This window comes from Bemisia tabaci, chromosome 10, assembly GCF_918797505.1.
Source record: "Bemisia tabaci chromosome 10, PGI_BMITA_v3".
Classification (NCBI taxonomy): Eukaryota; Metazoa; Arthropoda; class Insecta; order Hemiptera; family Aleyrodidae; genus Bemisia; species Bemisia tabaci.
The window spans coordinates 12,624,225-12,650,974 of record NC_092802.1 but is presented as its reverse complement, the minus strand read 5'-3'; the positions used below and the strand labels follow the sequence as shown (position 1 = coordinate 12,650,974).

Sequence of the window (26,750 nt, the reverse complement as noted above, 5' to 3'; positions counted from 1 at the left end):
AGAGAGAGCAAAAAGGGAGTACCTGGCGTACTCAAACGTGCAAGAGAGAGAAGAGAGCATCCACATTTGGCGTGCTCAACAAGAGAGAGAAAGAAAAGAGAGCATCCACATTTGGCGTGCTCGAAAAGAGAGAGAAAGGAAAGGGAGCATCCACATTTGGCGTGCTCAAAAAGAGAGAGAAAGAAAAGGGAGCATCCACATTTGGCGTGCTCAAAAAGAGAGAGAAAGAAGGGAGCATCCACATTTGGCGTGCTCAAAAAGAGAGAGAACGAGAGGAGAGCATCCACATTTGGCGTGCTCTAGAGTGAGAGAGAACGAGAGGAGAGCATCCACATTTGGCGTGCTCTAGAGTGAGTCAGAGAGAGAGATGAACATCCACAATTGGCGTGTTCGAGAGAGAGAGAGTGAGAGAGATGAGCATCCAATCAGGCGTGCTCGAGAGAGAGAGAGTGAGAGAGATGAGCATCCAATCAGGCGTGCTCGAGAGAGAGAGAGTGTGTAGCAAAACTGCAGAGAGACAGTAAGTACTAGCGTGAAGTCTATAAGACAGAGCGTGGCAGAGTGCCGTGTAGTCCAAGGGACTGAGAGTGGCAGAGTGGCGATGACCAACTGATGTGGCCGAGTATATATAAGAGTGGTTGCATAACCGCTGAGATGATGGAAAATTCCGTTACATAACGCACTTATGTAACGAAGGTGGCCGACACGTGGAGGCGCACGTGCCGAGAATCGATGGAAAGTTCCGTTGCATAACCGCTTATGCAACTTTCGTGGACCGCACGTGGCCCAGCACGTGCCGCATGCGCCGTCCTTGACGCGGTGCGAGAAAAAATCATACAAGAAAAAATGCTATGAAAACGATACGAAAAATCAGGGCTATTCAAACCCAAAAGAACTAACTGCTAGTTCACAGAACGAAAAAGGGGCCTCGCCCCGACATACCCCCCACCTAAATGAGCGCAAGTGCATTTACAAGAACCCACGGCTCCCTACCTGGCTACCCAAGCTGAGAGGCCGTATCCCCCCATTGAAAAAATGCCTTGCTTAAATTAAGTCACTGAGTTCGTTGGAGTGAGCATAAGGTACAAAAATTTCAACATACACAATACAGAAATATTTAGATAATTAGTAGTGAGTTTGTGACCTGTCAACCTGGGTCCGACAATGAGAAAATAAAGCGCCTGTGTAAATTATATTCAAAAAATAAATACCTGCAATTGGGTGCCTACCCCCCACCGTGAGGGGAGACATCCTTTAAGTAATGAGAAAGAAAAAATTCTGTCAGGCTGACGAGGTGTAACATATAGACGTAAGAACATGATTGCAGAAAAATGAAGACTGAACTATAAAAGCTGGCGTAACAAGGAAGAGAAAATGTAAGTGAAATTTAAGTTAGACTGCATCCATATCTGGCGTGCAAGCCTAAGAATAAAAATTTTAAGGAAAAAATTTCGAGCTGAAATAGAGAGAGAGAGAGAAAAAAAAGAGCTCTCTTGCATCCACATTTGGCGTGCAAGAGAGGAAGAGACAGAGAAGTTAGAAAATTTTAGAGAGCTAGAAAAAGGAGGAGACTCTTCTTGCATCCACATCTGGCATGCAAGAGAGGGAGAGAGAGAGAGAGAGAAGATTGGATGAGAAATCAAGAAAGAAGAGAAATCTCTTACATCCACATTTGGCATGCAAGAGAGAGAGAGAGAGAGTTAAAAAAGACGAGACAATTTTTAGAATATGAAGAGTAATGTTAAAGTCGACAAAATTTTTTCTTGCATCCACATTTGGCGTGCAAAAAAAAAATGAAGAAAAAGAGATTTTACCGGTTAGCAGAAAGAGATGAGAGAGAAGAGAGAAAAAGACCTTTGCATCCACATTTGGAGTGCAAAAGGTGAAGAGAAACTTTATTTTAGTAGCGAAAGTACGGACGACGAGCATAAGAGATCCGAGCGAGCGCTCGGGGTGTCACCTGAAGCGGTCAGAATGACACTGAAGTCGGGACGCTGACCGTGAAATTAGTCCGCCGGCAGCTTGAAGAGCTTAATTACTGGTCTGCGCATGTCCTTATTTCTGATTCTGATTGTAGCCACGCGCGGAACGTTATCGGCTCCTGGGTGAAGCGCGGTCACACGGGCAAGAGCCCAGCTAAGCGGCGGCATGTTATCCTCTTTAACAATAACAATGTCCCCAACTTTGAGGGAATCAGTTTCCGCGGTCCATTTTTGACGAGCTTGCAGAGTTGTCAGATACTCTGCAGACCAGCGCTCCCAAAAATGTTGTGACATTTTTTGGATTGCTGCCATTGAGAGAGGCGGTTACTTGGAGTGAGCGTCCAGTTGTATTCTGGAAGATTTAAAAAAGGCGCCGTAATCATAAAATGTGCAGGGGTTTGAGCGAAAATTTCTTCCGTATCGGCTGAAAAGGGGCACAAGGGCCGAGAATTTAAAATTGCTTCTATTTTGCAGAGAGGAGTGAGGAATTGATTTGAGAGTGAATTTGGGAGGTAATATAACCGGGAGTTTTGGGCCATAATCTAGGGTAGAGTGAGACAATCTACCCCCCACCCTGAGAAAACCCTGGGGGTCAAGGAAAGGGTTCAGAGAAGCAAAGTATTTTACCCGTTTTTTCTCTTCGATCAGTTCAATTTCCTTTAAATCTGGTGGTCTGGCGGAGTTTACGAAAATTTTTACGTCTGGTTTTAATTCTTTATTATATGAAAAAGTGTTTGACACAGGTGTCCATTTTCGGCCTAAAACTTCTATTGAATTTTTACGACATTTATCAAAACTGACTGATTCAAAGGGCAATGCGATTTCGGCCTCAGACAACCCTTTTAGTGCTTCTGGGTGGTTTTTTGCCCATTGCTTGGGGTAAAAATGACCTCGGCTATATAGTTGATGTGTTTCGTCCCTTAATCTGATGACTTCAGCGATTGATTTTGCACTTGGGAGTGAGTCATTAAAATAGGTTTCTTCATTAAGGACACGACATGCAGTTTCTGAAATATTATTATTTTCGTCCAGTACTAACTGCCTGAGCGACTTGTGCGCTAAAATGGAGCTGGCGCTGTACTGTAAGTGACAGTTTTTCGAAAATTCTCATTATTTTCTGTCATGAGAAACGTAGCCTGCTTTTTTGGGACATTTTCCGTGGGAACCTTTCCCATGAGGACCCAGCCATAAATACTTTGAAGAGCATGACCTAAATTATTAGTTATTTTCTTTTGACCTGAAACAATCCGTACAAAAATTTCCGAGCCCAAAAGCATGTCAATTTTGGCATTAGTATCATCAAAACTGGGATCTGCTAAGTTCAACTTGCTCCAAAATTGTCTCACTTTATTTGATATCTTGACGCATGGCAAATTTTCCGTGATAACTGGAATTACGATTGCTCTTATCCTTAATTTTGGCTCATCAGTTTGCCTAGGTTTCACTAAGCAATTAATAGCTCCCAGTGAGTTAACGTGACTTTCAGCCAAGCCTGAGATGCTGGTATTATCGGGAAGAAGTGGCAACCCGAGGCGTTCGGCGCAATCAGCGGAGACAAAAGATGACATAGCACCGGAATCAAGAACTGCGCGCATGTGCTGATATTTTCCATTGATATCCTTCACTGTGATGAGAGCAGTGCCGAGTAGTGCAGTAAAGTCTTGATGATCCGTTGATGTGGCTTGTAGATTTGTTAACATAATGCTTGATTTTTGATCTTCGAAATTTTCTTCAGAGGTAGAATCATTTTGAGTTATGGCAGGATTGGGTGAGCTATTTTCGTTTGAATGCAGGAGCGTATGGTGAATTTTTTGATTGCATTCTTTGCAGGCAAATTTACTCTTACATTCATCCTCATGCGTTCCTAAGCAGCGCTGGCAACGGTTCAGCGACTTAGCGCGCTCAATTCTGACGTGAACAGGATAACGTTTAAATTCGTCGCAGATGTAAATCGAATGTGAGCCTTTGCAAACTGGACAACCTCGATTTTTCAAAGAGTTGAGAAATACTTTAGTTTGTGGAAGCTGGGTCTTCGGTTTTTCATCCTTGTTAGAAGTTTGTGTCAGCTCTGCAATTTTTGCTTGCTTGCGTAAAAAGTCCATGAATTCCTTAAAAGTAGGGACATCCGCGCCCTTAACTTCATTTTCAAAAAGTCTCCTTACATGAAATGGTAATTTTTTCAAACCGATGTTGAGCAATATGAAATCATCGAGCTTTTCGAACTTCAAGTTTTTCAAAGCTTCAACTGAATCGTTCAATGAATGTATCAAATTATTCAGGGACGTTGTATTAGCAGTTTGCATAGGAGGATAAGTCAGCATCGTGTCCAAAAGATCAGATCCTAAAGCCCTAATGTCTTGATAATGATCGACTAAATTTTTCCAAACTATAGCATAATTTGCTTCAGTTATTGGAACGTTCTTAACGTAACTTTCAGCGTGACCCTTAAGAACTGAACTTAAGTACGTGAGTTTTTGCAATCCGCTTAGGGATTTTTTATCATGAATTAATGACTTAAAATTTTCATAAAAAACCTGCCATTGTTTTCGCGTGCCATCGAAAGTTTTAAGATCGATTTTCGGAAGTCGGACTTCTGAACTGGCCCTAAGTGATTCAGCTGTTTCTGATGACTTTACTGCCTTTTTGCACCTTTGAACGGCTTGTGCAACAATATAATAAAGATCCTCGTAAGCCTTGCATTTTTGCTTATAAGAATCTGAACATAACTTTTCATCGGCTTCAGATTTGGCGTCTTGCATAGAAAATTCCCAAAACTTCTGAGCATAATTTTCGAAGTCTGCAAAATGTTCGTCAATTTTTGCTGTGCGAACCAAAAAGTCCTCAGCATTAGTGGATTTTAAATCCTTAATTTCGTCGTGAAAACGCTGAATTCTACTGAAAAGTTTTTCGAGTTGAAGCTGAGTAGCTTTCAGAGATGACATCGTGGTCAAAATGAGCAAATATAAAAATACCCAAAAAAGAGAGAGAAGTGAGACTTAAAAACTAGTCGCTAAGTACGTATTAGTTATTTAAGAGCCTAATATTGATATTTCGGATCTGATAACTAAAAAGAAAATCCGGCTCGGAGGACCATGTCGCGGCCCCAGCCAGAGAGAGAAACTCGGAGGACCAGGCCAATCTACCAAAGGGATTGTGGGCGCTCTCAGAGTCGCGATGACGTCATAAGACAGTCGGTGCGGGTTTCATCAGCGAGCGCCCGGGAGAAAAGAGAGAGAGAGCAAAAAGGGAGTACCTGGCGTACTCAAACGTGCAAGAGAGAGAAGAGAGCATCCACATTTGGCGTGCTCAACAAGAGAGAGAAAGAAAAGAGAGCATCCACATTTGGCGTGCTCGAAAAGAGAGAGAAAGAAAAGGGAGCATCCACATTTGGCGTGCTCAAAAAGAGAGAGAAAGAAAAGGGAGCATCCACATTTGGCGTGCTCAAAAAGAGAGAGAAAGAAAAGGGAGCATCCACATTTGGCGTGCTCAAAAAGAGAGAGAACGAGAGGAGAGCATCCACATTTGGCGTGCTCTAGAGTGAGAGAGAACGAGAGGAGAGCATCCACATTTGGCGTGCTCTAGAGTGAGTCAGAGAGAGAGATGAACATCCACAATTGGCGTGTTCGAGAGAGAGAGAGTGAGAGAGATGAGCATCCAATCAGGCGTGCTCGAGAGAGAGAGAGTGAGAGAGATGAGCATCCAATCAGGCGTGCTCGAGAGAGAGAGAGTGTGTAGCAAAACTGCAGAGAGACAGTAAGTACTAGCGTGAAGTCTATAAGACAGAGCGTGGCAGAGTGCCGTGTAGTCCAAGGGACTGAGAGTGGCAGAGTGGCGATGACCAACTGATGTGGCCGAGTATATATAAGAGTGGTTGCATAACCGCTGAGATGATGGAAAATTCCGTTACATAACGCACTTATGTAACGAAGGTGGCCGACACGTGGAGGCGCACGTGCCGAGAATCGATGGAAAGTTCCGTTGCATAACCGCTTATGCAACTTTCGTGGACCGCACGTGGCCCAGCACGTGCCGCATGCGCCGTCCTTGACGCGGTGCGAGAAAAAATCATACAAGAAAAAATGCTATGAAAACGATACGAAAAATCAGGGCTATTCAAACCCAAAAGAACTAACTGCTAGTTCACAGAACGAAAAAGGGGCCTCGCCCCGACAACTTTCTTCTTACGCACGTAAAGTCCCTTTCGCAATGTCCTCTAGCGATATGAAACTCATAGCCCTCACTGTCCCCCAAAGCCTTAAGGGAGTTGGTATTCCCTCATTTCATGTGAAACCCACTATCACCAGCCTGTCACCGGGCGTCCTTTTCGTCTCCTCCCAGGAGGAACCCAACCAAGCATCTTCTTTGGCAGATTTTCCCCCGTCATCCTGCATACATGACCATACCAAGCTAGCTGCTTAAGCAGCCAATTTTCATTTTACACATCATAGGAAAATAGAATAATAATAGTCTACGCATGAAAAAAGTAAATAGTTCCTTCAAGAATCCCGTTTATGATGAACTGTTTTTATTTTTTGCAGTCTCTCAAGTATCCAAAGTCTGTCTTCTTCATTATCAGCAATGAGTTCTGCGAGAGATATTCATTTTTCGGATTACGAAGTAAGTATATTGTTGTTGAATTTGTTCGGAAACATAGGTGCTTAAAATAAAAGTTTCATGAGTTCTTTAATTTTTTTTTAAACTTTTTTTAAACGGCTAAGAAAATATTCCGCATTTCGATAGCCAGGTGAGTCTTGGCGAGTGGATTTGGTCGACTTTTTCAACTAGATTGCAGTGCTGTAAACCAATGGAACACTCTGCTAAACTAAAGAACTACACTCAGTTGCTTGAAGAATTATGGCCAATGTTTGCATCCATCCAATTTTCGACCCACCTGCCAAGGTGAGTCGAGAATTTTTGATGTGGTCAATGCTGCCACTGCTGCCAGCAAGAAAACTAATAAATGTCGTAGGCGCGCCGTCGCCCGGAGGGAATTTCGTTTTGTTGTAACAGAGGTTGGCAGTAAGTTAAAAACTTCGACCAAATCCCCCGTGCGAAACTGTGCCAACGCCTCAAGCTCATAAATTTATCGAATTTGCAATCGAAAACTTCAGCTAGTCTGTTCCTGTACGCCATTATTTTTGTAAAAAATCATAAAAATCAAAACCACAAAAAATTCATGAAGGAGCAATTTATTTAAAGTTTTCGATGCCAGCTCACAGTTAGTGCTTATTTGTGGTAGTAGTACTACATACAATTTATTCGGCACCAAAGCAACTATTTGCTATACGGCACCTGAAGTGAAGTGGAGACTCATTTACGTTAAATCAATGAATAATTTATCGCTCCCTAGTCTACAGATGGCAAAGCTTTTAATTATGAATTTAAGGTTTCAACAATAGCTCTGTTGGAATTTTGTACTAAACTAACTGCATTTTACTTTTTTGTTTTTGTTTTTTTTTTTTTTTCAGAAATTTTGTCTTTATACCTACGAAACGCTCTACACTTTAGAGAAAGTGAAGCAGTCTCAATTTACCATGGTTTCATGTTTTTCAACTTCGCATTTCCAATTTTAGGTGGTATTTTAGCAGATTCTTACATTGGAAAATACCAGTACGTGGTCATTTTATTAATTCACATTTTTTTTTAAAAAAAAACAAAAATCGCTAAAAATTTTAAACATCATGATAAAACGAACTATGGTTATTCAGACTTCATTTTTGAGAATATCTGTCAACTACCAAAGGTATACTTACTATCAACTATTTGTCTAAAAATTTGGTTGTTACTTTAGACTCTTTCCAATTACTCTATTTCTCTCCCCATTCCTCTCTCCTCTCCTCCCGCAATCTTACAATACCATTTCTATTTATTGTGCACACGAGGGACTTGAAGGACAAGTTTTTGAAAAAATGAGGTAATGATGACTTCAAGTAAAACTGGTCTCAATGCATACTCTGTGAAAAATTTTCCCCTTTATTTCAATTTTTAAGCATCAAAAATCAGTTTGAACTTTCTTTTCACCATGAGGGAAATCGTAAATATCACTGGAAAAAAAAACACATTGGATCTAGAGTTCAGACTCTTGAAAACATTGACAAGAAAAAATACTCTTGATTCAATCAGATTTTTGCAATAAATCAAATCAAAAGGAAATCCGCTCCAATTAAGAGGATTGGTTCTTGATTTAAGCAAAAATCCGATTGAATCAAGAGTATTTTTTTTTGTCGATGTTTTAAAGAGTCTGGACTCTAGATCCAATGTGTTTTTTTTCCAAGTGATCCCAATTTTCTCAAAACTGAATGCACGCGCCTTGTCCTCCAAGCCACTCATATCGCATATATTGCTCATGTGAAAAACTTGTTTTCTTAATCACAAAGTGTGTTAGATTGGATTTACTTAAGCCAGTGTTCATTATGGAATTCGTTCTATGAACATCTCTCCTCTTCATACTGTTTTTCCCCCTCCTCTTTCTTATTGCAGAACTATTGCTTATGCATCGATAGTACACACTGTGGGAAACTTGACCGTAGCGCTTGCATCAACCCCATGGATATCATCTTCAAGGTATTTATGTCATAGGGCTGTAGCACAAATTTTCACTTCAATTAATTTTTTCGAAGTAGTTGGAAATGTACTCGTAAGGGTGTCAGAAAATCAAACAGCTAGAAAAACGAATTTCTAAGTTATCAAAAATTCTTCTCCATTTCAAACGGAAAAGTATGGTGGAGGAAATTCCTAGATCATGCAACGTGACAATCGAACACTTTATATTAGAGATTCTTAGACATAACATTTATCCTTAACTTTAACATAGCTCCCAGATTTCTATTTCATTTTGACTGACTGATTTACTCATCATCAATTATATTTTCCATAATTAAAAAGAAACGCATTTGTCGCGTTTGTTGAAATTGGGGGGGGGGGGGACGTAGACTATTAAAAATATTACTTCTAAGTTGGGACCCTTGCCCTGATTCACTGTGATAATGTAACTGTAAAAATCATTCCCAAATTATACATTTTTCGTGTTCCAGGTAGAAGTTGCAAAAATTCCACTCACAAATCGTATTTTAATTCAATTTTATCTCCAAAATTTCAGTGAGTTTTCTTCCGATTACAATCAAATCAGAAAATTTTTAGACAGTAGGAGTACTATATAACGGTCATATTTTTGTATTAAATATAGTTGTTTGAGTCGTTTTTGTTGACATGTAATAATGTTACGACTCTTTTCCTTCAGAATTTTTACGTTCGTTGGACTAATTTTGGTGGCAACAGGAGCTGGTTTGATGAAACCATGTATAAGCACATTAGGCGGAGAGCAGTTTGTACTCCCGCAACAAGCAAAACAGATGGCGACTTTTTTTTCAGTATTTTACTTTACCATTAGCATAGGGTCACTTTTGGCCTCTATCGTGTCCCCTATCTTGAGGCAGGATGTCAAATGCCTCGATCAGCCGTCCTGCTACCCTCTTGCATTTGGAGTTCCTGCTTTCCTCATGTTCTTGGCTCTTGGTAAGCAGTGCCGAGTCTCGTTACTGCATGCGCAGTTACGCTGTTTTTAATCTCATGAAATTCCATTTTAAATCAAATATTCTTGAGATAAACTGCCATGAACCGAGAAAAATTATTATAGAAAAATTAATTGAAAACGATTATTTTCGATTTAAATACAATTTTTGAAAAAAATAAATTTTTCTTTTCATCCAAGTACATCATTTTTGTGAAGGAATTTTTTTTGGAAAATTCAAATTAGTTGTACTTTTAGTTCAAAGAAATGACACTTCGTCATCGATAACAAATTCAATTTTCTTTGAATAGAAAAAAAACTTTTTTGAAAAAAATATATTTCTTTAACCTAAAATCCATTATTTAAATTAAGAAACGTGTTTACCTCAAAAAATTTCTTTTAATCACAGATAATTTGTTTTTATTTTTTTAAAAAAAGGAGATTCTACGAGATTTCAGTAATTTTTTACTACATGTCTATATGCTGTGGTATTTTACAAAATCCTAGTTTTAGGGGAGTATCCTAAGGTTTAGCAATATACACGTTTAAAAAACTGATCTTAATTGTTCCAGTATTGTTTGTATGCGGGAAACCTTGGTACAGAATGAAAGAGCCAGAAGGAAATATATTGGTCGAGGCAATGAAATGTATATTTGTAAGTGCTGTTAAATTGTTTTAAAATATAACATACCTTTCTTTTATTCTCCAGAAAAAAGCGGTCCAATATATGAATTTACTCATCGAAAAACAAATGAACCATCTTCCCATCCAATTATACTAAACGAACGATACTTTCTTTCATACTAAAATCAGAAATTATTATCTTTAAGCTTTACAATCTTAAGCCTTGCCAACGTAATATGGTAATGTGGCATATCTTCAAATCTGATAATTTAAAAGATGAAATCCTCATGCCGCAATCACACGCTGAATTTAGCGGCTGAATGTGGAAGTCAACAGTCATTGCCCGACGGCTGAAATTTAGCAAATTCGAGTTATTTTCATCCAGATGTGCATCAAATCTACTCGAATAGTTCAGACAGATTTAACATTAGTCCGATGGTTGCTGAGAATCGTTACTGAATTTTGCGCGTGACGCGCGCAATTCAGGCATCGGGCCGATGACTTCCACATTCAAGCCACATTCAGCTCCCACATTCAGCGTGTGATTGCGGCATCATAGAATAACTTGTTTTTGGTACGGTGGGTAATTCTATGAAGGCATCATAGGAATACTCTGAATACTTTATTTTAACCGCGAATATAGTTATGCTAATACATAATTCTAATGTATATAATTGGCGCTAAACTGGTGGAAGTTCTCGTTTTATAATATGTATTGTTACCAGCCTTTGTTGCCAGGATTTAGTCCAAAAGATCTCTATAACAATTAATAAAAAAATTGAACATTTGAGGAGTTGGAGAGTAGACATACATGATACAATTTCCTAAGTTATTTGCTAATTATTTTTTTCAGTATGCACTAGGAAAAAAGCTATCATGTGCAAAGCTGGCGGAAAAACCATCTTATTGGCTGGATTACGCAAAAGATAAATTTGATCAACGACTGTTGAAGGACACTCGAGAAATGATTCGGCTACTTCCGACGTTCATTCCAGTGCCTTTATATTGGGCTCTCAGTGAACAACAGGTATAAGTTAATAAAGTGGAATTAATCAATTACTAGTAATAATATGTGACCATCCACGAGAAAGGTGACGTTGGTTAACGGTGAAATCTACTTTACACTTTTAAGGGGAGCTTTTACTGCAAAATAAATCATCGAAAAAGTTAAAAATGTTAAAATGGGTAACTCACTTGCACGTTTTAAATATTCTTTTAAAAGAATGTTAAAACATGCAAGTGAGTTACCCATGTTGACATTTTTAACTTTCTCGGTGAAATCTATACTACAAGCTCCGAGACCTCCTAAATTTGCATATCTTTTTTTCAAAATTTTCAAATTGTTGAGAACATTTTTTACTAGATTTCCAAAATTCAAGTTGTGCTCATCTCGTGCTACTTTTCTAGATTTGGCTTAAAATGTGTTGTTTATTAGTGATATCGTCTCAATTTCGTAGCACACTGATCTCGTGCCCTTGGAATCCCCCTTGCTCCAAACACACCAACTCAACTCGGAAAAATGAAAATAATCAAGACACACAATAGACTGCAGAATAGGCGGAGAAGTTAGTTTAAGAAATAGATCTTGGCTGTCGAAAGACAAGCACTTATGGACACTGTAAAGGTCAAAGTTAGAACAGATGCGCTAACTTCAATGACTTTCATGTATAATTACTGTCTTTAATGGAAATTGAGCATTTCCGAGTTACCGAGTTGGTGTGTTTGCTCTCACTGATTCAATTTTCCTTTTTGTTCCATTGTCCACCACAGGGGTCAAGTTGGATTTTTCAGGCGTCTCAGATGGATGGTGTCGTGCCCAACTGGTTTACCATCAAACCGGACCAGTTAGGATTATTGAGCCCTCTATTTGTGGTCACGCTCATCCCAATTTTTGAGATCATTGTCTATCCAATGCTGGGGAAAATCGGTGTTAAAAGACCACTGCAATACATCACCACCGGGCGTTAACTTGCGCCTGCGCATTCCTCATGTCAAGTTATGTCGAGTATAGACTCGAGGTAGGTAAAAGTATACTGCCGTGCTAAGGAAAAACGCCGTATGAACCTCCGCCGTTGCCAAATTTCCTTTGACAAAGCACGAATTTCTTGGTAAAGTTATGAATATTTTCTTTCCAATTTTTCGGGTCCTTTTGCTCGCAATTTCGCCTACAGTTGCTGAAAATTTCAAGTGAAAATATTCCTGACATTTCTAAAAAATAAACGTTTTATCGAAATAAACTAGGCAACTCTCGAATTTTCATACGGCGTTCTTCCTTAGCACGGCAGTATACGACATGATGAAATCAGAAGAAAGGGTTTAACTAAACGTGGAGCGTAACCTAGGAAACATACATACATGCAAGAATCATAGAGTAAAATATAGGGGTCATTAAAAAGGGGGTACATTGTACCCAAACATTTTCCTAGAATTACGACGACAAAAAATTTGAACGGTGCTTGAAAGAGTCATTAAATAAAAGTACGTTGCAGAGTTTTAAAACGTAAAAATATTAATATCTCGAAGACAAGCCTACAGGCATTACATAAAGTGGACAAAAATAGGAGAAAAAAGGTAGAAATAGTACATAAATAAAATTGAGAAACTAGATATTGCTTCCCGCCACGAAAAATGGCGCCGATTCCCATACGGCAGTGCGGGCTATTACCAATGGATCCATTGGTAACACACCCGCTGCAAAACGGCCGGAAAGAGCGTACACCAGTAACGTGGTGAACGCTCAATATGTATGAGAGCAATACCAGGTTGTATGCGTCAACGGGTCAGTTGTGCTGGTCACAGAATCTTGTTTTAATGCTTTTTTCTTATAGATAAGCTAAAAATTATAAGATCTGTCCAAACAGCAACTTTCTACGTTGAATATTAACCGATATATTATTATAGTCCTTTGAAAAGTCGGGTTTTTGACGTCATCCACCACTGTAGTGCATAACATGGTATGTACTACCGCGGTGGTTGACGTCATAAATCGAGTTTTTCAAGGCGCGATATCTCGGTGAAAATTCGACGTAGAAAGTTGCTGTGTGGACGGATCCTTTTATTTTCAGCTAATTTACAAGAATCAAGCATCAAAACACGATTCTGTTACCAGCGGAACTGGCCCATTCTACGCCACTGGGAGAAGCAGCTCTTCCCCTAAGCAAAATCACAAAAACAATTTTTGAAGCAGGTAAGAAAGTAAAATGAAAATGTGATTAATCAATATGTAATTAATGTACATACACCAACAAGAAGTACGAATCGCTGGCCGAGTGGTCCCAACAGAATAGAGTAGAATACAATAGAATATGATATATTAAGAAGCCCAAGAAAAAAATTACAAAATTGAGCGGGAGGGGTGTTCTGCCATGCTAAGGAAAAACGCCGTGTAAGCCCTTAGCTATTGCCAAATTTCGTGTGATAAAATACAAATTTTCAAGAAGACTTAAGGAGAATTATCTCCCAATTTTTTTAGAAAATTTAATTTGCAATTTAATCTACATTGTCCGAGAATTTCAAGGAAAAATGTTTATGAAGTTCCCTAAAAATACATTTCTTACAAGGGGGACACTTGGCAACGTTCGGATATTCATACGGCGTTCTTCCTTAGCACGGCAGTATTGCCAGCCTTTTAGAAAAATATCCCAAGAGGAAATTAGCTTAACGACGCGGTAATAATGCCGGTCCAATAATTATTCATTGTTTTTCAAATTCAATTTTAGCCGTCGTATGCAAAATTGCCTGCTCCAGGATTGGGCCAGTTGCGGATCTTCAACGGTCTCCCGTGTCAAGTTGAACTGGATCCTCCAATACATGGCCGCTATCTCATCCCACCGCTTGGTGCACTTCAGTGGACTGACATCCAAGTCAATGGGACTAGATCCCTGCAAGAAAAACTCGTGTTGAATCTGGGTCTGCCTTGCAACGACACTCATATGCCTCTCGACTGGACAGAAGAAATTCTTCTTTTTGAGGAGCGGGTAAGGAAGATTAAGATGTGAAGAGTAAGTTACGCGGGGTTGAATCATTTGTTTACTACCTAAGGGCGTAAAGTTGCATTTTATCCATCAATTCTTGTCAAAATATAGATTTTGAGTTGAGGCTTGACGAGGTCGAATCACGAAAGAATTAAATCAGTGAGCATGAGAACTCATCAACTCGACAGTAGGTCACTAAACCATGAACGGATTGTGACTTGCCCAGATATTCCTGGAGGCTAATGACGATATGATGCGCACATTAAAAAGAAGAAAAATTAACTCAGAAATCGAAAAATATGCAATTTGAAAAAACTCAATTTACCCGCTTTAAAACACCTCTCTTTCGCGTTGAACCCCACGATGTTATCCGGGCACCTATCAGAGGCCTGCACGCACGGGATCTTTCGACTGCCGTCAAATTACTCCTCGTATATGGAAATAGGGCCGGATTAAGGGGATGGCCACATGGTCCGCGGCCCATGGCGGCAAAATGTAGGAGGCGGCAAATTTTGCAATCTTTTTGAATGTAGGTACCAAATAAAAAAGAAGAAAAAATCGGATTCAGAAAATAAATTACAAACGAGAAAAGGCGACAAAATCTCTCATTTCCTGAGGGTATAGTAATTTCTAATTTTGTTGTCTTTCGGTGATACAAGAGACAACACCTTTCATTAATCGAGTTAAGAGAGAAACCAAACACGCACTTTGACCATGAGCGGAACGGCGCAGAGAGCAATGATGACGAGGACGTGAGATGAAAAGGAGAAGCCCTCGGCGCGGTGGTCGGCATGTAACACAGCATAGCGCCTACAAGACTGCATGAATACTTCACGCATTGCATAGCATACTACGCATAGCGCCAGATGCAACAGCGCGATCGGCGCGGCGCAGCGGCGGAAGTTAAAATTATTAAACCACATTTATTTTTGTTAAATTGTTTCATAAATTTTTCGTTCTTTTGTTTTAAATGGAAGGCCTCGTGCAAACAGGGTTGAGTTTACGGAACTTAACTCTCGTGTAAAGTTCCGTGAACTTTTGTTAGCGTTGACAAGGCTTTCACAAAAAATGTGCCCAACACGAGTAAACGCGTCTCATACTGCCGTGCAACGCAAAAACACCGTAAACGCCATTCTAATTTTTTTGGAAACAATTTATTATAGCAGAAGAACTTGGGTACCTTGGTTCAATTTTTTTACAGAATTTTTTCGCAAATATTATCAAGAACTTAACCTGAAAATTTGAGGTGCATGGGTAAAATAGTTTTTATCTTATAAAATTTTAAGTTCCAAAAAATGCGGGGAAATCTTGATGGATTTACGGCGTTCTTGCTCAGAATGGCAGTATACACCCCTCCCCCACCGGCACGTTAACTTAGCGAATGAGAAGGGGACGAAAAATTACAGGCGGCCCATGGGCGGCAAGTAGGTAAATCCGGCCCTGTATGGAAACAATAGGGAAGGCAAAACTATATCTTCAGAATCAAAGAATCTGTTCTCATTCATGTTATCTTTAGCAAACAAGGAACAACTCTACATCAAAATACGTTTTATTTGAACAAATCTCAGTGGAATATGAAAGGAAATAGCGATTTGACTGCTGTAGTACATCACTTCAATCTTTTTCCTGCTATTCCGGCGCATTTGCAATTCCTTGGAGTCTTTGGACTCTTTATAAGCGAGTTTTTGCCCATTGCCCTGGACACCTCTAAAGGTCATGACATAGATACGCCATATTTTGTGAAAATTGGCCATCTTGCATGGAATTTTCAAGTTTCCCATTCTCACATGTTAAACTACAAAAGTCTTTTGCCAATTTTTTTTTTTATTATCAATTATGGTCATTCAGGAGTAGGCTTACTTTCAACGAAACACTTTTACATGCAGTGCACTGCTATCCAGTTTTAAGTTTTTCTAAAATTGAGGCCCCTTTTCCCGAATCCGGCTACATGTGTTTTGTTGTCATTAAAACTACCGGTCAATTTGCACTATTTCAGGGTTCGTCATACATTCTGGGTGTTTCAGGCGAGGTTGCTGAAATCAAGAGAGTTACAGGATTTGATGACGTTTCGAAATCTTTGACAAATGCGCCTCGACTTAGGTGATTATAAAATCTTTAAAAAAATACTTAATTGAATTATTACAAAACTACGAGTAAGTGAAAACAATTTAGGCTCGTTTTTTCCTTTTACGGTTACACATATAAAAAGTTACAAAAGTCTTATGTCTACATACATTTCAATAATCGGCCCGCTTCTTACAACAAACTTCCACACTCACCAAAAGCTCATTTGAACTTAGTTGATATTAGACCCTCTCTCTCTAAAGCAGTTCTAATCGGACCACTGTAGGACACACGTCGTTCATCATTTGGACTACATTTTGCAATTTGAACCTATAAATTCTATCCCGGTTCAAAAGCAACGTATGTGCCATTAGTCTCCCTATGCACATAAGTGTTTTTCTAGAAGAGCCAGAATTTACAGTTCTAAATTGCAAAATGGAGTCCATTCCATGTTCGTTGCCGTTGCTGTCATTGTTCGTGCCTTTATTTCTCTCGCATTCGTATATACTTTTGTTCTCCTCGTATTGTTCGTCTGTCTCTTTCTTTTGTTTCTGCGTCTCCTTTGACAGGCCTCGATTCAAAGGAAACCGTACAAGGATGAAATGCATCAGTGTCTCGTAAAAATCGTCATTTTAAGCTCCCTCGTTCCCAAAACGCCAAACTATCGAGGGTCCTTCTTTGTGGTTTCTAGGCTTTCGGGGCCACTTTTTCGATTTCTTTCGTTAATCCGAGCCGTTGAGAAAGGAAGAAAGTTTTCTATCAGAAAAGAAAATGAGGAAATGGAAGAAATCTGTATTCGAGAATTGCAAAACGACAAAATGTTCATTTTTGAGGAAAGTCATGAAAAATTTTTCTTGAAATTTTCAAAACTTTTCGGTGGGATTGCAAGCAAATTTATCTAAAAAAATTGGAAGAATAATATTCTTGAGTCTAGTAAGAAAATTCGTGTTTTATCAAAGGAAATTTGGCAACGCCTAAAAGTTCATACGGCGTTCTTCCTTAGCACGGCAGTCCGGAAAGGAGCTGTTTAAAGGACAACTATGAATATGACCCTTAGCTCTGCCCAATCAAACCCCCGCCCGGATAAGCAGAAGGGCATTTCCAGCCAAAAGGATCTCGAAAAAACCTCTCATAGATCATTATACTGAATGATAGGTACTACTTCAGTTCGTTACGTCAAATTACGGACGATGTATACGTATTTATCGTCATAAATCATGAAAAAATCCTGGAATCGGCGTTACGGTTACCACACCATTATTTTTTTCTCGGAATCGAAGTTGGCGGTTCGCGGCGGCATGGTGGCGCACAGTGGTTCGATTCAGTAGGAGAGGTCGCACAAAATTTGGAAACTTTAAAAGCTTTTAACTCCGTTACTACAAAACTTTGAGGTTCCAAAAGTGGTTTCAATGGTTTTTCGTGGAATTGGAGAAACACCCCTTACAGTTTAAAATGTGACGAAATAAATATCAAAATTTGCAATTTTGGTTAAAAATTTCATGGAACTATATGAAAAATTGGGCTCAACTCAGAGAGCAGATACGCTCTCACGTCAGAGGAGCGACGCACATACGAGGATCGCGGATCGAGTCTTTAGGAGAAGTCGGACAAAATTTGGAAACTTTAAAAGTTTATAACTTTGTTAATACAAAACTTCGAGGTTCTGAAAGTGGTTTCAGTGGTTTTCTTGTGGAATTTTCTTCCAGAAACACCCCTTACAATGGAGATGTTGCGTGTGTGAGGAATTTGCGATTTGACTGTTGATTCTTGTGTAAAAGTTCGTGAGAAACCCGATGGTACCACTGGTTTTCTCTAAAATCAACTCCCAAGCTCAAAAAAAGTTCTCAAGTTGTGGCCAAAATGGAGGGGATATCCCACGCTATCCTGAGAGTCCACGTCTACATCAAGACAAACTCTCCATGCAAAGATGGGGAGCATATACATTAGCAGTGATGCCGTGTTTTCAGTGTTAGAGTTAGAGTCTCCAAATAAAGTGTCAATGTTTTTGCTCTCTATCTTTGCATGGAGAGTTTGTCTTGATGTAGAGGTGGACTCTCAGGATAGCGTGGGATATCCCCTCCATTTTGGCCTCAACTGGAGAGCTTTTTTTGAGCTTGGGAGATGATTTCAGGGAAAACCAGTGGCACCATCGTGTTTCTCGCGAACTTTGACATTAGAATCAACAGTCAAATCGCAAATCCCTCACACATGCAACATCTCCATTTTCTTTCAGAAACACCCGTTACAATTTAAAATGTGACGAAATAAATATCGATTTGCAGTTTTGGTTAAAAAGAGCCGTATGCCAAAACGACATTTTTCGCCCCCCCACTAAAACTTATTCAAACTTCGTTTATCAGTTACTAATACTGGAGCGCTTCTTTCCCCAAATTTTCAGACCCCCAAAAAATTGTTTTTGGGGGGGGGGGCGCTAGGGGGGGTGGAAGTCAAAACCTGTGAACCTCTCTAATCGACTCTATCCACTGTGCGGCGGATCGAAGGATCGAGCGGAGTGAATAGGGTAATCAAGGCCTTTAACATGTGTTCGGCCCGGGCGGGGGGTTGGGGGGCGCGGAGGGGGGCCCGGGGGAGCCGCTCGCGACTTATAAGGCGAAGTGAAAGTGTCCGGAGCGGCATCCATGAGAAAGAGCTTCTGCACGGCACCGCAACGCGATGGCTGCTCGCTGGACAGACAGCACATGGTCATACTTACGGCCGGCAGCGTGGCGCATGGCCATCCGACTGCTTGTCGAGGATCGGAAATCCACCGCATCGATAAAAACACATGGGATCTAGAATCCAGACTCCTAAAAATATCGACAAGAAAAAATACTCTTGACTCAATCAGATTTAAGCTTAAATCAAGAACCAACTCTCTCAATTTGAGCGCATTTCCTTTCGATTTAGGCTTAAATCTGATTGTATCAAGAGTATTTTTTCTTGTCAATGTTTTCACGAGTCTGGACTCTAGATCCAATGTGTTTTTTTTTTCCAGTGATGAAAACTGCGATTCCTATCGGTATATGGAGAATTTGCTCGCAAATTATTTATTGCTCCTCTGAAAGTGCCTAAAAAGCTGATTTTGCAATATTTGTTATATTTTTTTCTGCAATGGGAAATAGTATAAAAACATATTTAAAAGTGAGGTAATGCACCGACCAGTGACGTCATCTGGCGGCATTTCCCATTTAAGCACACACTGGAAAAAACACATTGGATCTAGAGTCCAGACTCTTGAAAACATTGGCAAGAAAAAGGACTCTTGATTCAATCAGATTTAAGCTTAAATCAAGAGGAAATCCGCTCAAATTAAGAGGCCTGGTTCTTGATTTAGGCTTTAATCAAGAGTATTTTTTCTTGTCGATGTTTTTAAGAGTGTGGACTCTAGATCCAGTGTGTTTTTTTCCAGTGCACATGTATTTTAGCAGATTAGATAATTTTGTCATATTTCCTCCAATAACTGTGCAATTCATGAACCAAGGGTATCCTCGTGTTCAGCTTACTTGGTAGCGTCCACTTGAACACGGAATTCATCCAATTTCAGACACCGGGAAATTCTCCAATATGTGCGCTAGACGGCAATTACCGTGTTTTTTTTCTCCGTGTGCTCAGCAGTATTTTAAAATCAAAAGTTTTAAAATCTGATCATTGTTAAACAAGTTATGCAACATTTTGTGACCGACGGACGACGGAGCACTGCAACCCGTATGTGTGTTTAAAACTTTCAACAGATTTTTCTCCAAACCGTGTTTTTACCTTAAGGTACACTTTTCTCAGAATCAAATGGATGGATTTTCAAAAACTTATTTTTGCACCTTTCTATCTGAAAAACATGTTTGATAACTTATGCGTATTTGAATTGTTTCAGGTGAGTGGCGATTTCCGAACTTGGGCAATGTAATTGGTTAAGGAACTGGTCATGGGTGAGTCATATCTTCCCTATACTCTGAAGGAAAAAGTTAGGTCGTTGTAAGCCGAACGTTTAGTGGTAATTAGCCATCGGATACTTCAGTTTGTCAAACTGAACTGGAAGCTTTTACTTTCGGGGATTCAACAGTCAACACTTCCTTATGGACAATTATAAGGGACGGCAGTCATCACCCTAATTTCGGCTGCTGACCTACCTACATGATGGATGATGAGCTTCGAGTGAAGTCATGAGCCAAACAAGTTTCCCAAAATTCGGCTTGTTTTGGCTCGTTTGCAAAACGGAACTGCCAACACGTTGTTAAACATCAATCATGTAGGTACGCCAACAGTTATTTGTTGAAGTCCCGAAAGTAAAGGCTTCCACAATAGCCGAGATATGAGTGGAGGGGCTCTTGTCTCTGCATACATCAAACAAGGGTGAAAACTTTATACTTTGTAAAAATGGCCGTATCAAAAATACCGCGACTAGAATTCTGATTAAATCAACTAGACAGCTCCTCAAAGGGTGTATTTCTGAAATTCCAAGAATATATAGTTTGAAGCAAGGAGATACCCTGATGATTCAACGAGAAATTCCTGTTGCCGCATCCTCAGCAGGAATTCCTAAATATCTTACGCGGAATTTTCCTTAGTCATAATCCGCACATCGCAGTTTTCTAACCGTTCACCCTGTTCATCACAGTGTTCTCATTGAAAGTTTCTTTCAGTCCTAAACTTTTATTTTGGCTCTGGTTAGTGAGTTCTTATAAATCTTTTTTCAGTAATAAACGATACTGCGTCAATGTTTGACGCTGAAACTCATCATCTTTCTCCCGTTGCGTATTACTATTTTATAATAAAAGTTTCAACCATTCCTATACGATTACATGAAAATCGCAATTGACCGGTTAAGATGAGCTTCGTAACGAGTACCCGGGCCCGCTGCAACTCAAGGAAGTTTGAAGTGTTTTTCTTCGGATGCATCAATATTCAATTATTGGAAGCTATGGTAAAGAATCGATTATTAAGGTGTTCGTTGCAAACCCCCTCTTTATAGATCCTTTTCCATAGGTTTAAATGGCATCTCAATCGATATATCGCAAAGCACGCCAAGCCTTTTCTACATTGTGAAGTTTCAACTCACGAAGTTTGGCCGAGGGCTCCTCACTTTTATCTCCGAGAGTGATATACTTGTTATTACAGAACTTCATGTCCGGACGATTTTTATTATCTTTCTGATCACCTAACAGATTTTATAATGAAAACACTATTCTATGAATACCTTTGTAACTTTTTCTTATTGAGCAGAGCTTCAAGATTCTAGGGAGTAATAACGTTCGCAACTTAGACAATTTTGAAGTGTCCGTTGCATTTTTGATGGAAGGAAATTTTTCCTACATTGTTTAAACTTTTTCATAACATTGATGCAAGAACTCTTAATTTTTCTGCCGTCTGGTAGTAATTAAATCGCCGGTTGGAACTTACATTTGAATTTTGCAACTCCTTTTAACATCCAATTGATTCATAATTAGGAACTCACCTGCCTGCAACAGATAAAATAAAATAAAAATTAAATAAAAAGATCACTTCGATTACAAATGTCGTTTAAAAAGAAAAAGAAAATGTGACACAATAAATCCGGAACACAGAAGCGGATCCAGCAATTTCGCAACACTGACTTTCCTTCATTTAAACCTGGGTTGAATGATCGATTCTTCTCGGAGCACGCCGCGGTTCCTTCGAGAATCGATACATTTCCATAGGTTTAAATGGAAAAAGACAGTGTTGCCAATTTGCTGGATCTGCCAATACCGGAACAGGAAAACATTCGATGGCTCATACGGCGTTTTTCCTTTCAGTTGCGAGGCGTGAATGATCGATCATCGATATCTCCCCTTTAAAGCTATGGTAAAGAATAGATTATTAAGCACTGGAAAGAAACACATTGGATCTAGAGTCCAGACTCTTTGAAACATCGACAAGAAAAAATACTCTCGATTCAATCAGATTTAAGCTGAAATCAAGAACCAAGCCTCTTAATTTGAGCGGATTTCCTTTTGATTTAAGCTTAAATCTGATTGAATCAAGAGTCCTTTTTTCTTGTCAATGTTTTCAAGAGTCTGGACTCTAGATCCAATGTGGTTTTTTTCTCAGTGAGGTGCTCGTTGCAGACACCCTGTTTATCGATCCTTTTCCATTAGTTTAAATGGTAGATCAATCGATAGATCGCGAAGCATGCCACGTCACTGTTTCCTTTGCATGCATAGGAATATAAACGGGAAACAAAGATGAAATAAAAAGCCTAAGAAAGCCTGCGCAGCAATCTGCGAAAAAAAAAGAATAGGTAGAAAAGAAATGTACGTGTTAAATAATGAATGATCCACGAGATAAGACAAGTAGCCGCCCAACCACGGAACAGGGATGGAGATAATAACCCCCGGCATAAAAATACAGAACCCGCTACGGAGCGAAAAAAATCGGGGACGCGAATAGGGGAAGGAACCGATTGCGAGGAGAAAATAAACGCTGGCGAGCTAAAACAGCGTATCCGCGCGTGGTCCCCACGGGTGCCTTGCGCGGTTTTTGGAACGGGGAAGGCGTGGGAAGAACCGATGAGTCCTCCGTGGGAGTACCTTTCAGACGGCAACGCAAGGAGCAGAAAGAAATGCAGGGAGGACGATGAAGATGCACCGGACAGGCGCAGTGCTTGTTTCTGGCAGGAGATAGCGGCACTGTCGCCAGCTCGAGCCGAAAGTCATCCCTTTAACCTGCGCTGCGGTTGGGGTGTGTACAAATTTGTCATTATCATGTTCGTCTCCCGCTCTGCACCACCACCCCCATCCCCACCCCACGGCCAAAAATTTGGTTAATGGCAATTCAATTGATTTAAACGAGGGGGTATGCCCCCTGAGCGCTTCGTGGTCCAGTCCCTGGTAACGCTTCGCGCCTCAGGCGTTAAGTTTGAATGTTACTCTTATGATTTATATTGTTGAGTAAAATTTGGTCAAAATTGTATGAAAATTGAGACAATACTAGACTCGGTCGCAGGATACCTTAAACGTTTATATCGTTTTCTGTAAGGGTCGACCGAAACTTCGTTAAACCAATCAAAATTTTTTTCAACTATCAGTAACCTACTTTGTGGTTCTGAACTATGCACAGCTTTGGTTCGCACGATGGCCATTTCGGTAATTTTACATGTCCATGTTCAGGTACTTGGTTCGCGAAAACTTCCACTCATCAAAAGTACGGTAAGAGAAGAAAAATAAATAAAAAAATAAATTTAAATTCTTCTTATACCTAAAAGTGGATATTTTTTTTTTAAAAAAAAATAAATACCTACAAAAATAAATTTAAAATTTTTTTTTTCAATAAAATAGATGATCTGTTTTTTTTAAAAAAAAAAAACAAATAAATAAAAAAATGAAGAGATATGAATAAATAAAATACTGAAAACATACACGAAAACCGATCGATCAGATGGCAGCGAAGTTACGTTGAATTTTTCGTCATCGTCATAATTTACAAAATATCTCATCAAATTTTCCAAGTGCTATGAATTTTGAGTCGGGGGACAAAGCCATCGCTCAAATTTCCGTACCGAGTACAGACCGTCGGCTCTCTTTCCAAGGAAAACCCGAAACCCGGGTAATTTTCCGTGCAAGTTGGCAACGGCGGATCGCTGCATATTCCCGCCTCATTACGTAAGAGGGCCCGCGAAGCCACTAGGCAGCCGCGCGGCTCGGCTTCGGCTCGCATCGGTAGCGTTCGGGCGATCCCGTTAAAAACTTGATTTCGTCACTAGGCTAAACGCAGCGCGGCTGACTGACGGTACTTTAAGGTCAACGAACTGGGAAGGGCGTTCGGCGCTCGACCAGAGAGAGACGGCGCTCCCCGCTACGACTCGGCGGTGCAATAAGGATGGCTGCGCGAAGGCAGTTTCCGTGCCGCGTCCGAATTTGAGAGTCGTGCCCGCGGCAGCTCCCGAAAACCCCCCCGAGGATTTTTCGACCCCCGCCCCCCCGAACACCACGCGGCCCCCCCGTCGGACCGGGCCACGCGAGTGTCAACGCGGTGCTTAGTTCGTCAATTTTTCACAAAAAAAAAATTAACAAAAATTGTTGATTGTTTTTAACACCCTTTTTTTGGGTGCCCCCCCCTCCCATTTTCACCCCCCCTTTTTTGGTGCCCTTCGGTTCGGAGCCTCGCAATCTCGTGTGTGAAGTGTCTGGTGGTTTTCTTTTTCAGGAACGCTGGATTACCCTGGTGTAGTGCGTGGATTCCGACCCTCGGGATTGAACGACGCTTTCTCCGGAGCTTTGAGTTTGTTTTTGGTGCAGTTTTTTAACCGTTGAAGTTTCGTTGCGTGTGCCCTACCCTTGAGCTTTTAGCTTTGGAGTCCCTGAGCTTTCACCGTTCGTCTCTGGAGAGAAATTTTGAAGGATTCTTATCTCCGGGACGAAAATTGGATCGGATCTGGAGGAGAGAAAACTGTCTCGAGTTAACCGCAACCGAAAATACGAAGGGTTGTAACGTATTTGCACCCCTCGGAGGCGGAAATAGCGCTCCATTCGTAACGTATTTTCATGTTATTGTGTTTTTGGGCTCGCTGGGCTGAAAAAAATGCAATTTGTGCCGTTGGCATGTCGACCTCTCATTTCGACGTCAGGAAAATTAGGTTTTGTAACTTCTGAAAGGTGAAAAAAACGAAAATGTCCCAAGTCAATCTTAACCTTAGAATAACGGGTTATAACGCATTTCCTTCCCTCCAAAGCGGAAACAACGCTCCATTTGTAACGTATATTCATGTTACTATGTTTTTGGGCTCGTTGGGCTGAAAAAAATGCAATTTGTGCCGTTGGCATGTCGACCTCTCATTTCGACGTCAGGAAAATTAGTTTTTGTATCTTCTGAACGGTGAAATCAACGAAACTTTCCCCGGTCAACGCTAATCCAAGAACAAAGGGTTATAACTCATTCCCTTCCCTCTAAATCCATGCTCAACGCTCCGTTTGTAACGTATTTTCATGTTACTGTATTTTTGGGCTCTCTGAGCTGAAAAAATGCGATTGCCACCGTTAGCATGCCAACCTCTCATTTCAACGTCACAAAAATTAGATTTTGTAACTTCTCAAAGGCGAAAAGAACACCCCACCCGTAAAGTTAGCGAGTCGCAGAATCGTCGTGCTAAATGCCAAGCAAAGAATGCAAACATCGCGCTGTGATACACGGACAACTTTTCTTTGTCTAACTGGCCTGTAATTTTCCACCTCATAACCGTGGGTAAGCTAGGTTTACGATTGACTGAGGTACACAAAGCTTCGGAATATCGCAATGCCACGTTCAGCTCTGATCGTGGTTCCAAGCGGTGGAGAGTATGGCTGCAAGGGCAGTAAGGGCATAACGGCCAAAGGTCATTATTAAAATGGCTGAAATGCCCGTCCGAAAAGATTCAGGCCACATGCACGCTGAAAAGCAGGAATTTTAGGCAGCCATTTCTGGTGGTTTTAATGAATTTTTAAGGATGTACCGTGTAGATACCGACTTTTGCCTTTGCAGTTAATACAACTAGCCTTCTTTTAGGACAGCGTCTATTTTAAGAAAGAGAAACGAGGTTTCTATAACGTAAATGCCCTTGTATTTCTATGAAGCTTTTTACGCTTCAATTCGCAAAAAGACATTATTGAACAATCCGTTTTTTCCCCTTTTTTTAAAAATGTGTTTCTACTTCGACTGATCTGTTTCTTTCTCCGTGAATTTTTCATCCTTAAGGCATTTCCGCCTCAGAGAGGCATCTACAGAGAGTAGCTTAACAGCGACTACATAGAAAAAAATCTCTCCATTCGAAAGTATGATATTTTGTTGTGTGCATCAAAGTTGCAGTGAGATTTCCCAACTGAAAATTTCGCTGATTTTTCTCCTGAGCTCATGCAAAAATCAAACAGATTTTTGACGGAAATGACGGAAGGTTATTCTCGTAATAAGTTGAATTGTTTGAGTTAATTTTGCAACCTAGGAATGAAGTTACGTTCCGTAGTGCGGGGGACCAAAAATTGAGGAACTGAGCACGAAATGAGGCGATTGACCAAAATTCGTACGACGTGATCGTGCAGTTTTCGATAAATCGCTCCAACCCGATCTTTTGTCTCGACCTTGGAAATTCAGCTTGAAGAGAAATCCTACCCTGCACTTATTAGAGTTTCCCTCACAAAAAACCGTAACTACATTCAAGTGTTGCCAACTTTCCCGCCGGAAATTGCATTTTAACCAGGAAATTTTGAACTGAAGATTTCACTGATTTTTCCTCTATTCTCATGCAATAATCATTAATAATTCGAACGAAAATTGCAGAGGTACTCACTCGTAAACGAATTGTTTCTTTGAGTCAATTTGGCAACCTCCAAATAGATTACATTTTGCAAAAAGGAACCAGAAGCATTGCAATATCGCTAAAATTGTGCAACTTCTTTTGTCTCAGAAGAAAAACCGGATTATCTATCAACAGCCTCTATCTTTTTCGCTGAAAACTGCACCGAAAAAAAATTGCAGTTGATTTAACTTTCTGAATGTGAAGAAAGTGTGCGAGAACTTATAAAATGCCAAATTACCCGCTGTAGCAGTTACTTCAGCAATGCCGGGATGTGAAACTAACTGCTGCGGCGGGTAATTCAGCATTTTATTAGTACT

The 26,750-nt window shown here is 40.2% G+C and overlaps 1 protein-coding gene and 1 long non-coding RNA gene across 2 annotated transcripts in view; one reads left to right on the top strand and one right to left on the bottom strand.

The window, feature by feature from the left end:
- Positions 1-16,194, top strand: part of LOC140225603 (peptide transporter family 1-like) — a 76,770-nt gene extending 60,576 nt beyond the window's left edge. Inside the window, exons 2-3 of the mRNA XM_072305039.1 lie at positions 13,836-14,093; positions 16,087-16,194. Of these exons, the coding sequence (XP_072161140.1) occupies positions 13,836-14,093; positions 16,087-16,194 (366 nt within the window). The remainder of the gene's footprint in view (positions 1-13,835; positions 14,094-16,086) is intronic.
- A 2,977-nt stretch (positions 16,195-19,171) lies between these two features.
- Positions 19,172-26,750, bottom strand: part of LOC109044675 (uncharacterized) — a 56,309-nt gene continuing 48,730 nt past the window's right edge. Inside the window, exon 4 of the long non-coding RNA XR_011900667.1 lies at positions 19,172-21,607. This is a non-coding gene — a long non-coding RNA (uncharacterized lncRNA). The remainder of the gene's footprint in view (positions 21,608-26,750) is intronic.